This window comes from Theropithecus gelada, chromosome 1, assembly GCF_003255815.1.
Source record: "Theropithecus gelada isolate Dixy chromosome 1, Tgel_1.0, whole genome shotgun sequence".
NCBI lineage: Eukaryota > Metazoa > Chordata > Mammalia > Primates > Cercopithecidae > Theropithecus > Theropithecus gelada.
Genome location: NC_037668.1, coordinates 72725830 through 72738877, shown reverse-complemented (window position 1 = coordinate 72738877; position 13048 = coordinate 72725830). Strand labels below are relative to the sequence as shown.

Below are 13048 nucleotides of genomic sequence, written 5' to 3'. Positions count from 1 at the left end.
TGCAACACCAGAACCCAGCAAAGGAATGGACACACAAGACATCCCAAGGCTGGGCGCGGTGGCTCACGCCTGTAATCCCAGCACTTTGGGAGGCCGAGGCGGGCGAATTGCCTGAGCTCAGAGTTCAAGGCCAGCTTGGGCAAAACGGTGAAACTCTGTCTCTACTAAAATACAAAAAATTAGCTAGGCATGGTGTCACGTGCCTGTGGTCCCAGCTACTTGGGAGGCTGAGATGGGAGGATCACTTGAGCCTGGGTGGTGGAGGTGGCAATGCACCAAGATTGTGCCACTGCACTGCAGCCTGGGTGACAGAGTGAGACCCTGTCTCAAAAAAATTTTAAGGCCGGGCGCGGTGGCTCAAGCCTGTAATCCCAGCACTTTGGGAGGCCGAGACGGGTGGATCACGAGGTCAGGAGATCGAGACCATCCTGGCTGACACGGTGAAACCCCGTCTCTACTAAAAAATACAAAAAACTAGCCGGGTGAGGTGGCGGGCGCCTGTAGTCCCAGCTACTCGGGAGGCTGAGGCAGGAGAATGGCATGAACCCGGGAGGCAGAGCTTGCAGTGAGCTGAGATCCGGCCACTGCACTCCAGCCTGGGCGGCAGAGTGAGACTCCGTCTCAAAAAAAAAAAAAAAAAAATTTTAAAAAGAGATCCCAAGACACGTTTGTCTCATGAGTCAGTAATGAGATTTAATTAGATTGCTTTTCTCCTGTTATTTGGAGAATATCTCTAGTTTAGGCTTAGCTGGGCTCAGGAAACCATTTTGTTTGGGAGAAGAGAAGTCATTTTGTAGCTTGGAGCAGCCAGACAGCACTAGGCCTTAGGTTGGAAAGGCTGGAAACTGTAGACCCATTTCTCCCACCCTTGTCTTTCAACTATAAGGCAAGAGGTTTCCTTAATAACAGACTTTGCCTTGGAAGCATCCATAGAATGATCGACTTTGCCACAATTGTTAGCAGTGATGGGCCTATGATGAAAGCAGAGTCCCAAGGCCCAAGTGGTTACAAATCTATTTCTCCAAGGACCTTATGTCTTGCAGAGTCTGGTAAAAAAGGAAGGAGATCAAGAGCTACTTAAAGCATAGCATCAGGAGTTGCACTCCGGATGACAACCAGTGCTGATTCCAGGCTTCTCCCTGTCTTCAGCTGTTGCCCCAAGAGCCCAAGAGCAAACTAGGAGCCCATACAGACTAAGTGTCTGTTTAGTTTCTATTTCAGAGACTTGCTAGGCTCTTTCTAGCTGTTTCTATTTCAGAGACTTGCTAGGGATACACTTTTTTTTTAACCTTAAATTTTTTATGTTATCATTATTATTGTTTTTTGAGGCAGGGTCTCACTCTGTCGCCCAGGCTGGAGTGCAATGGCACAATCACAGCTCGCTGCAGCCTCTACCTTCTGGATTCAATCAACCCTCCTGCCTGAGCTTCCCAAGTAGCTGGGACTACAGGTGTGCGCCACCACACCCAGCTAATTTTTTTTTTTTTTTTGTAGAGATGAGGTCTCACTATGTTGCCAGGGCTTGAACTCCTGGCCTCAAGCAATCCTCCCGCCTCAGCCTCCCAAAGTGCTGGGATTACAAGCGTGAGCTACCATGCCAATTTATCCTCAGCAGGACACACTGTATAACAGGGAGAAGAAAGTACTATTCAGGTAGGCTGCTTTTCATGTATAGTTACTATTTGGCCAATAGCACCATACATATATTAGTTCCTCCATAGGCATTTTTCTGGGTGAATGGACAAATGGAAATGGCAAACCCCTTAGGTGTTCACCCCTTCAACCTAAATGTTCCTCTTCCCCAGGACTGAGGTGCTAGAGATGATGTTAACTAGCACAAGCTTTCAAAAATCAGTTGAGCAGTATGTAGCAAGAGCCATAAAAATGTACATACTCTTTGACCCAAACAACCCCACTTCTGGGAATCTGTCCTGAGGATATTCTCCAAATGATTGATTACAAAAACTATGTAGTGGCCGGGCGCGGTGGCTCAAGCCTGTAATCCCAGCACTTTGGGAGGCCGAGACAGGCGGATCACGAGGTCAGGAGATCAAGACTATCCTGGCTAACACGGTGAAACCCCGTCTCTACTAAAAAAAATACAAAAAACTAGTTGGGCGAGGTGGCGGGCCCCTGTAGTCCCAGTTACTTGGGAGGCTGAGGCAGGAGAATGGCATAAACCTAGGAGGCGGAGCTTGCAGTGAGCTGAGACCCGGCCACTGCACTCCAGCCTGGGCAACAGAGCAAGACTCTGTCTCAAAAAAAAAAAAAAAAACAACTATGTAGTAACATGAAATATTTATGATGTAATGATTTTTTTTTAAAGTCTGGAAGAACTGACCAAGAAATTGGCCAGAGATAATAGTAGTTGTGTTAGAAAAATGAGCTTATTGTAGATTATTTTTCTCTTTCCCAAACTTTACATATTGGAATATTGATTTTACCCAACTCTGCCACTTGGGGTTTATCAGTCAGGAACCCAATAGAAACAGCACACTCAAGTAGGATAGTTGAAAGTGTAATAGAGGGACTATTGCCTCTATTCTTCCCTTTTTCCAATCCTTTACACCCTGAATTCTGCAACTCTTAGTGACTCACTCAACAATTATTAAGCACCTATTTATTGTCTGGTGAAGAAGGCAGACTTTCAAGTACATAAGTTATTTTGTCATAAATGCAATTATACATATATAAATTGAGTTGTTATAGAGAGCACAAATAAGCAATTATCTGCCAGGAGAGAGACATGAATCAAGGAAGGTTTCAAAGAGGGTGTAGGCTGGGTACAGTGGCTCACGCCTATAATTCCAGCACTTTGGAAGGCCCAGGTGGGAAAATGACGTGAGCCCAGGAGTTCGAGACCAACCTGGACAACATGGCGAAACCCTGTCTATACAAAATTACAAAAATTAGCCGGGTGTGGTGGTGCACACCTATAGTCCCAGCCGTTTGGGAGGTTGAGATGGGAGGATCCCTTGAGACTGGGAGCTCAAGGCTGCAGTGTGCTGTGAAGGCACCACTGCACTCCTACCTGGGCAACAGAGGGAGATCCTGCCTCAGAAAAAAAAGGGTGGGGGAGGGGAGCAGTGATTCAAGTTCAGTTTTTTGAAGATTATCTGCCAAGACAAAAGGGCCAAAACATGTGCAAAGGTAGGAACGATGTGAGGGAACTATGGGAGAGGAGGCTTTAGCTAGCTAGATCACACAGGGCCCTGTGCTCCAAGTGGGCCTTGTGCTTTGGAGCTATCAGATTTGTATGTTAGAGAAATGACTCTGGTCTCAGTGGAGAGAGTGGACTGAAGAGGGCAAGAATGGAGGCCGGGAAGAGTGAACAGAAATCTTGGGCTTTGATTGGGTCGGAAAGAAAGTGTGGCCCTACGCGCTTTGATGCCATCTCTAAGACCTACAGCTACCTGACCCCGGACCTCTGGAAGGAGACTGTATTCACCAAGACTCTCTATCACGATTCACTGACCACCTCGTCAAGACCCACACCGTGGAGAGGATCCAGGCTCCAGCTGTGGCTACAACACAGTGTTTTTATACAAGAAAAATAAAGTGAATTAAGCCTGAAGAAAAAAGAAAGAAAAGGCCGGGCGCGGTGGCTCAAGCCTGTAATCCCAGCACTTTGGGAGGCCGAGGCGGGTGGATCACGAGGTCAGGAGATCGAGACTATCCTGGCTAACACGGTGAAACCCCGTCTCTACTAAAAATACAAAAAATTAGCCGGGCGTGGTAGCGGGCGCCTGTAGTCCCAGCTACTTGGGAGGCTGAGGCGGGAGAATGGCGTGAACCTGGGGGGCGGAGCTTGCAGTGAGCCGAGATCACGCCACTGCACTCCAGCCTGGGAGACACAGCGAGACTCCGTCTCAAAAAAAAAAAAGAAAAAAGAAAGAAAAAGAAAGTGTGGTCCTAGGCCAGGCGCGGTGGCTCACGCTTGTCATCCCAGCACTTCGGGAGGCTGAGGTGGGCTGATAGCCTGAGCTCGGGAGTCTGAGACCAGCCTGGGCAACATGGCGGAAACCCGTTCTCCACCAAAAATACAAAAAGCCGGGCGTGGTGGTGCATGCCTGTGGTCCTAGCTACTCGGGAGGCTGAGGTGGGAGGATGGCTTGAGCCTGGAAGGCGGAGGCTGCAAGCCGAGATGGAGCCACGGCACTCCAGCTTAGGTGACAGAGTGAGACCCCGTCTTAAAAAAAAAAAAAAAAAAAAGTGTAGCCCTAACAGAGCCCGCAAACGCCCTTTCTTAGCGTCAGCCTCTGGACTTACAGTTGGCAGCGCTGCGCCTCCCCGGGATCTCCCTCCCTCCTCCTCCCTGTGGCCCCGCGGGCGGGAGGGAGGCGCAGGGTGGCCCAGCCTGGGTGGTCTCCTGCCCCGCCCCCTGCGGCGCCGTTACCTAGCAGCGGGCCCGGCCGCGCGGCTAGTGTAATTTGCGGGCCCCTCAGCCAATGGGAGGGCGTCGCCCCCGCCAGCTCCCTTTTCTGGAGCTCCAGCCGCCTCCCGGGCACTGCAGTCGCCACCTCGAACCCTGCTGTGCGTCTCGGGCCAGCAATTCCGTCTGCGCGCGGAACCCATTCCTCCTCCAGCCGCCGCGGCCCACTGCCCACAGAGCGGGTGAACCCCGGCGCCGCGCCCCGGGCCCGCAGCTCCCTGCACTCCTCCCTAGCAGCCGCCTTAACACCGGCACCCCACAGTCTCTCCCACGCCCGCGCCTTGGCGGCCCCACTGAATCCCCACGCGGGGCCCAGCGGTACTGGGAGACCGGGCTAGCCTATGGGAGCGCCCAGATAACGCGGGTTGGGGGCGCCCACGCCCCCCATCCCCGCCAGCATGACTCGATCGCCGCCCCTCAGAGAGCTGCCCCCGAGTTACACACCCCCAGCTCGAACCGCAGCACCCCAGGTGAGTAGAGGGGGAGCTGGAAGAAGGAAAAGCGGGGCCAGGTCAGCCTCTGCAAGGTTTGTGATGTCTTCAAGTGCCGAGTGTCATTGGGTGTCTGACACTAGCGAGAGCTAGCACGGCAAGCAAGTTGTGCGTGTGTGTCGGTGTGTCTGTGCTTGTGTCTCCCCCTCGTCTGGCCAGTGAGAATAAATGTCTGTGGGTTCACCTCTGTGCACCCAACGACAGGTGTGTGTACATATGTATCCTGCTCTCAGAAAATGGGCCTATGCCGGCCGGGCGCGGTAGCTCACACCTGTAATCCCAACACTGGGAGGCTGAGGCGGGCAGATCACCTGAGGTCAGGAGTTCGAGACCAGCCAGGCCAACATGGTGAAACCCTGTCTCTACTAAAAATAAAAAATCAGCAGGGCGTGGTGGCGGGCGCCTGTAGTCCCATCTACTTGGGAGGCTGAGGCAGGAGAATCTCTTGAACCAGGGAGGCGGAGGTTGCAGTCAGCCGAGATTACACCACTGCACTCCAGCCAGGGCTACAGAGCGAGACTCCATCTTAAAAAAAAAAAAAAAAAAGAGAGAAAACGGAAAAAAAGAAAATAGGCCTATGCCTTCCTCAGGTGTGTGCTGGAGGTGGTGGGTGTTACATCTTCCAAGTGTGGGCCTGTGTCTGCGTTGGTGCTCCCTGTCCCACATCCAGAAATCAAGAAGCTAGGGCTGGGCAGCAGATATACAGGGTGAGAAGGGAAGGATTTCATGCATTGTTGCAGTGATGCCTAGCTGACCCTTCTCTTTCCATCCCAGATCCTAGCTGGGAGCCTGAAGGCTCCACTCTGGCTTCGTGCTTACTTCCAGGGCCTGCTCTTTTCTCTGGGCTGCGGGATCCAGAGACACTGTGGCAAAGTGCTCTTTCTGGGACTGTTGGCCTTTGGGGCCCTGGCATTAGGTCTCCGCGTGGCCATTATTGAGACAAACTTGGAACAGCTCTGGGTAGAAGGTAAGTTGTGGCCACTGGCCATAGCTGCTCAGGTATGGTGAGCCCAAGACAAGAACGGGGTGAGGAGCTTGGCTACCGAGCTCTAGTAGGCCTGGCCCTGGGGCTGGAGGGGCTCTTGCTGGTCAGAGTCTGTACACCTGGGCATCTAGGAACACTGTTCCCTCCCACAACCATAAATGGACATCTGCAGATGGTAGACCCTGTGAATTGGCTGTATAGAATATTTGTCTGTGATTTTGTATGTGTTTATTTAGCATTTATTGTTAACTTTCTATGTGTGTTTTTGACAATGCATCAGGGTTTACAAAAGCAGCTAAAACAAGATTCATTTTTCAGTAGCAAGGAAAGTAAAATATGTGCTGGAATAACTAAAATACAATACAGAGCATCCTGTGATTATGTTGTATAAGAGAAAGCAGGGAGAAATCACTTATGACCAGGAGTATCAGAAAAGTTAGAACTAGAAGGCTGGGGAAACTGAGTAAATCATCTGGCCAAGCCTCCAGGGAGAGGGCTTAGGCACCCAGGCCCATTTAATGGAAAAGCAATACAGAATCCACACTTTGAGGCAACAGCCAGGGTCAGATGGGATCAAATCCTCGCTTTCTTAAGGAAGCATAAAAGAATGATTTTCTTGGGATTTTTTTTTTGGCGGGGCAGGGGGCAGTTTTATTTTTTGTTTTGTTTTGTTTTGAGATGGAGTCTCACTCTGTTGCTCAGGCTGGAGTGCAGTGGCACGATCCTAGATCACTACAACCTCCGCTTCCCGGATTCAAGTGATTTTCGTGCCTCAGCCTCCCAAGTAGCTGGGATTACAGGTGGGCGCCACCATGCTCTGCTAATTTTTGTATTATTAGTAGAGACCAGGTTTCACCATGTAGGCCAGACTGGTCTTAAACTCCTGGCCTCAAGTAATCTGCTCACCTCAGTCTCCCAAAGTGCTGGGATTACAGGTGTGAGCCACTGTGCCTGGCCAGAATGATTTCTTATTAATAATTTCAGCAGGCCGGGCGTGGTGGCTCCCGCCTGTAATCCCAGCACTTTGGGAGATCGAGGCGGGCAGATCACAAGGTCAGGAGTTCAAGACCACCCTGACCAACATAGTGAAACCTCATCTCTACTAAAAATACAAAAATTAGCCAGATGTGGTGGCAAGCGCCTATAGTCCCAGCTACTTGGGAGGCTGAGGCAGGAGAATCGCTTGAACCTGGGAGGTGGAGGTTGCAGTGAGCCGAGATTGCGCCACTGCATTCCAGCCTGGGCGACAGAGGGACACTCTGTCCCAACAAAAGAATTTTTTTTTAATTAAAAAAATTTTTTTTCAGCATGACTCTTCTTTACTGAGGGCTGGTTTCATATGGCAGCCCTTTGATAGGAGTCAAACTCCAGTCTGTTTTTCCCTGGGAAGTTTGCATTTTGTAGGCTCCCTCAGCCCTGGCCCATACCCAAAGGCAGAGCCCACGTTGGAGTCTCACACCCTTGAGTTATTTCAAATACTGGCAAGTCCTAGGATCCAGAGCAGATGTTTCTCAGAGCTTGCCTGCCTGTTGGGCTCCCACACGCCGTCCCCACCCTATCTACCCACAGCCCTGCAGACTCTCATATCCATACACACTCTAGGCCAGCGCTGGGGTCCAGAGCAGATGTTTCGCTCTGCCTGCCTGCCCCCAGCCCCAGGACACAGATGTGCATACATGCACATACACGTACCCCCACCCACACCACTGCTGCCTGGGTGGTCCCAGATGACTCTTGGATTTCCTGCCACAACAGAGGCAGTCTCCCTTCCCTTCCTCCCTCTCCATTCCCCACATTTTCCCCATCTAAGCACTGTTTGAACCTCCATGTTTCCTCATCTCTCCTACACTCCAGCATAGGATAGGCTAGACCCCAGCAGTTTTTTGCTGTTGTTTGGGGGAAGGTTTTATAAGAGGATGGTAGCCAATTCCTAGGCTTTTTTCCTTTATTTCAGAATATCATTCTTGTCCTGTAATGGCTGGGGGTGAGGTAAAAGCAGTGATCATTTTTTTCTTTCTTTCTTTTTTTTTTGAGAATGAGTCTTGCTCTGTCGCCCAGGCTATAGTGCAATGACGCGATCTCGGCTCACTGCAACTTCTGCCTCCCGGGTTCAAGCAATTCTACTGCCTGAGCCTCTAGAGTAGCTGACACTATAGGCCTGCGCCACCATACCCCGCTAATGTTTTTGTATTTTTAGTAGAGACCAGGTGTCATCATGTTGGCCGTGCTGGTCTTGATCTCCTGACCTTGTGATCCGCCCGCCTCAGCCCCGCAAAGTGCTGGGATTACGGGTCTGAGCTACCGCGCCTGGCCAGTCTTTTTTTTCATAGAGATGGAGTCTCACTATGAGACCCACTCTCAAAGAAAGAGTAAGCAGACAGGGTGCAGTGGCTCACATCTGTAATCCCAGCACTTTAGGAGGCCGAAGTGGGTGGATCACCTGAGGTCAGGAGTTCAACACCAGCCTGGCTCACTTGGTAAAACTCCATCTCTACTAAAAATACAAAAATTATCCAAGTGCAGTGATTTGCGCCTGTAGTCCCAGCTACTCCGGAGGCCGAGGCAGGAGAATCGCTTGAACCCAGGAGGCGGAGGTTGCAGTGAGCCAAGATTGCGCCACTGCACTCCAGCCTGGCGACAGAGCGAGACTTTATCTCAAAAAAAAAAAAAAAAAAGAGAGAGAGAGAGAAAAGAAAAGGAAAGGAGAAGGAGAAGGAGAAACAGAAACAGAAACAGAAAGCAGAGGAAGAAAGCAAACATTGGCTCTCAGTGTTCCAGACCAGTGTTCCAGACCTCCTTAACTTTGCCACGGTGAGACTTGGAATGTGACTGGTTTGTCTTTCCTGGCCAACTGTAAAGTCAAGGGTTCAGAGGTAGATTGTTCTCTAAAATGAAAATTACAAAGGCCGGGCATGGAGGCTAACGCCTGTAATCCTACCACTTTGGGAGGTCGAAGTGGGTGGAGCACCTGAGGTCAAGAGTTTGAGACAAGCCTGACCAACATGTTGAAACACTGCTTCTACTCCAAATACAAAATTAGCCAGGAGTAGTGGTGCATGCCTGTAATCCCAGCTACTCAGGAGACTGAGGCAGGAGAATCACTTGAATCTGGGAGGCAGAAGTTGCAGTGAGCCGAGATCGCGCCATTGTACTCCAGCCTGCGCAACAAGAGCTGCCATTCTGTGTAGAAGACAGAGGATGGCCTTATGTTGGTAGAATCACCACCCACTTAAATATCTAAAGCTAAAACCTTAGGAGTCATCCTCAGTTCTTGTTTACCCAATTGTTTTATTTATTTATTTTTGAGACGGCGTCTTGCTCTGTTGCCCAGGCTGGAGTGCAGTGGCACAATCTTGGCTCATTGCAAGCTCTGCCTCCTGTGTTCACGCCATTCTCCTGCCTCAGCCTCCCGAGTAGCTGGGACTACAGGCGCCTGCCACCACGCCCGGCTAATTTTTTGTATCTTTAATACAGACGAGGTTTCACCGTGTTAGCCAGGATGGTCTCAATCTCCTGACCTCGTGATCCGCCTGCCTGGGCCTCCCAAGTGCTGGGATTACAGGCGTGAGCCACCGCACCCGGCCCGTTCACCCACTTGTTTAGTAAACTAGTAAATCCTTGCTTCTTTTTTTTTTTTTTTTTTTTTTTTTGAGACAGAGTCTCGCTCTGCCGCCCAGGCTGGAGTGCAGTGGCGTGATCTTGGCTCACTGCAAGCTCCGCCTCCCGGGTTCATGCCATTCTCCTGCCTCAGCCTCCCGAGTAGCTGGGACTACAGGCGCCCGCCACCTCGCCCGGCTAGTTTTTTTGTATTTTTTAGTAGAGACGGGGTTTCACCGTGTCAGCCAGGATGGTCTCGATCTCCTGACCTCGTGATCCGCCCGTCTCGGCCTCCCAAAGTGCTGGGATTACAGGCTTGAGCCACCGCGCCCGGCCAAATCCTTGCTTATTAACCTCTCTCATAACAGACCCATCCTTTCTTCCTTGTGGTTACTGCTCTAGTTGAGGTCTTGTTCCATCCCTGGCAATACACTCCTGATTGTATCATTTAGAATGCTTTTAGGCCAGGCGTGGTGGCTCATGCTTGTAATCCTAGCACTTTGGGAGGCCAAGGTGGGAAGCTTGACTGAGCCCAGGAATTCAAGACCAGCCTGGGCAACATGGCAAAACCCCATCTCTATTTCTAAAAAATTAAAAATTAAAAAATAAGGCTGGCGCAGTGGCTCACGCCTGTAATCCCAGCATTTTGGGAGTCCAGGGTGGGGTGGATCACCTGAGGTCAGGAGTTTGAGACCAGCCTGGCCAATGTGGCAAAACCTTGTCTCTACTAAAAATACAAAATTTGGCCAGGCGTGATGGCATGTGCCTGTAATCCCAGCTACTTGGGAGGCTGAAGCAGGAGAATCACTTGAACCTGGGAGGCAGAGGTTGCAGTGAGCAGAGATCACATCACTGCACTCCAGGCTGGGTAACAGCAAGACTCTGTCTCAAAAATATATATAAATAAATAAAATAAAATAATAGAATTGCTTTTAGCAACATGAAAGAGAAAAAAAAGGAAAGGAAGGAGGGAAGAAGGAAGAAAGAAGATTGATTTATTATTCTCTGTAACAGGAAGCCTGGTTGATTTTGTTAATTCAGCAGCCCAAGGACATTAGCAAACACCCAGTTTCTTTCTTTCTCCTCTGCCATCTTCAACATGTTGGACTTTTGTCCTCAGGCTTATCTCAAAGTAGCTGCTGCAGTGTCAGGAAAAAGAAGTCATTCTTGTCTCGCACGTCTTTTTGTTTTTGTTTTGTTTTGTTTTATAGAGACAGGATCTCACTCTTTCACCCAGGCTGGAGTGCAGTGACACAATCACATCTCACTGCAGCCTCAAACTCCTAGGTTCACACAGTCCTCCTGCCTCTTTCTCCATAGTATCTGGGACTACAGGCACATGTCACCATGTGCAGCTAATTTTTTTGTTTGTTTGATTTTGTAGAGACACAGTCCCACTATGTTGCCCAGACTGGTCTTTTTTTTCTTTCTTTTTTTTTTTTTCCATCCCCTGAGATGAAGTCTTGCTCTGTCACCCAGGCTGGAGTGCAGTGGATCAATCTCAGCTCACTATAACCTCTGCCTCCCAGGTTCAAGCGATTCTTCTGCCTCAGCCGCCTCAGTAGCTGGGATTACAGGTGCGCACCATGCCTGACTAGTTTTTGTATTTTTAGTAAAGACAGGGTTTCACCATGTTGGCCAAGCTAGTCTCAACCTCCTGACCTCGTGATCCACCCACCTCGGCCTCCCAAAGTGCTGGGATTACAGGTATGAGCCATCGCACCCGGCCGGCCCTTAGGCTGGTCTTGAACTCCTGGTCTCAAGCAATCCTCCTGCCTTGGCCTCCCAAAGTGCTGGGATTACAGGCATGAGCCACCATGCCTGATCTTGCATCTGTTTTTGAAAGTGAGGAAAAATTTATTAGTAGCCTCCCAGCCAACTTCTCATTTGTTCTCTTTAGCAAGAACTGTGTAGCATCCTATGCCAAAATCCTTCACGTGGCAAAGGCAATGGAATTACTGATTGGCTTTTTTTTTTTTTTTTTTTTGAGACAGAGTCTCACTCTGTCGCCCAGGCTGGAGTGCAGTGGCAGGATCTTAGCTCACTGCAAGCTCCGCCTCCCGGGTTTATGCCATTCTCCTGCCTCAGCCTCCCGAGTAGCTGGGACTACAGGCGCCGCCACCTCGCCCAGCTAGTTTTTTTTTGTACTTTTTAGTAGAGATGGGGTTTCACCGTGCTAGCCAGGATGGTCTCGATCTCCTGACCTTGTGATCCACCCGTCTTGGCCTCCCAAAGTGCTGGGATTACAGGCTTGAGCCACCGCGCCTGGCCCGGCTTCTTAAACTAATCAAGTTTCACCTTCTGATGCTGGGGAGGAGCCCAGCTGTCCTTAATCGCTAGGCCTTTCTGAGGATGGCCACGGAAATCAGGGTCTGTTAGAAAGGAGGAAGGTGCTGACAGCCTCACCTTCAAATCTGCCTCCACAGCACCACCCTGTGGCCAATCTCCATCTGGCCAAGTCAGTCCCCTTCTTAGTGCCCTTCCACCGATTTCCACCAGATTCTGTAAAATCAAATATAAACTCCATAGCACACACTCTAGGCCCTCCATAATTGGACTTGGTTGCTTCTCCAGCATTGCCGCTGGCTCCTCCCTGGCTCACTCTTAGCAGTACCGAAACATGGAGTCTTTGACAGTTCCCTGCACACACTTGGTCCAGGACACCTTTCCTGACTTCTTCTCGTGGGCACCTCTTACAACCGTGTATTCACAAAAATACATTGTTAAGTGATGAAAACGTCAGATCCTCTCTGCCCAAAATCTCCCATGACTCCCATTTCACCCAGAGAAAGCTTAAGTCCCTACCATGGTATATAGGCCCTTACACGTGAAACTTCTGGACCAAATATTATGGAACCTACATATTGCAATGTTGCTTTCCCCCAAAGAGTATGCCATGTTACACTCCATAGTGGGTTAGAGTGTACTCCTGTAAACCAGCAATGAGTGCTATCAATTTTAAAATTTTTGCTAAATTGTTAGATAGTAACTTATTGATGTTTTTATTTGCATTTAGAGGATTACTTATAAGGTAGACTCTTTTTCCATATTGGTTAACCAGTTATATTTTCTCATTGGTAAAGACATAAAAGTATGGCCGAGCACAGTGACTCACACCTGTAATCCCAGCCCTTTCAGAGGCTGAAGCGGGAGGATCACTTGAGCCCAGGAGTTCGAGAATAGCCTGGGCAACATAGGGAGACCCTGTCTCTACAAAAAATACAAACATTAGCTGGGCATGGTGGCACACACCTGTAGTTCCAGCGACCTGGGAGGATTGTTTGAGCCAGGAGGTCAAGGCTACAGTGAGCTGTGATCGCACCACTGCACTCCAGCCTGGGTGACAAAGCAAGACCCTGTCTCAATCTACTAAAAAATACAAAAACTAGCCGGGCGAAGTGGCGGGCGCCTGTAGTCCCAGCTACTCGGGAGGCTGAGGCAGGAGAATGGCGTGAACCCGGGAGGCGGAGCTTGCAGTGAGCTGAGATCCGGCCACTGCACTCCAGCCTGGGCGGCAGAGCGAGACTCCGTCTCAAAAAAAAA

At 50.0% G+C, this 13048-nt stretch overlaps 1 protein-coding gene across 2 annotated transcripts in view; it reads left to right on the top strand.

The window, feature by feature from the left end:
* The first annotated feature begins 4431 nt into the window (after window positions 1-4431).
* Window positions 4432-13048, top strand: part of PTCH2 (patched 2) — a 24789-nt gene continuing 16172 nt past the window's right edge. For both annotated transcript variants that reach the window (XM_025400786.1, XM_025400785.1), the window contains exons 1-2: window positions 4432-4902; window positions 5698-5890. In XM_025400786.1, the coding sequence (XP_025256571.1) occupies window positions 4831-4902; window positions 5698-5890 (265 nt within the window). In that variant the 5' untranslated portion in view covers window positions 4432-4830. The remainder of the gene's footprint in view (window positions 4903-5697; window positions 5891-13048) is intronic.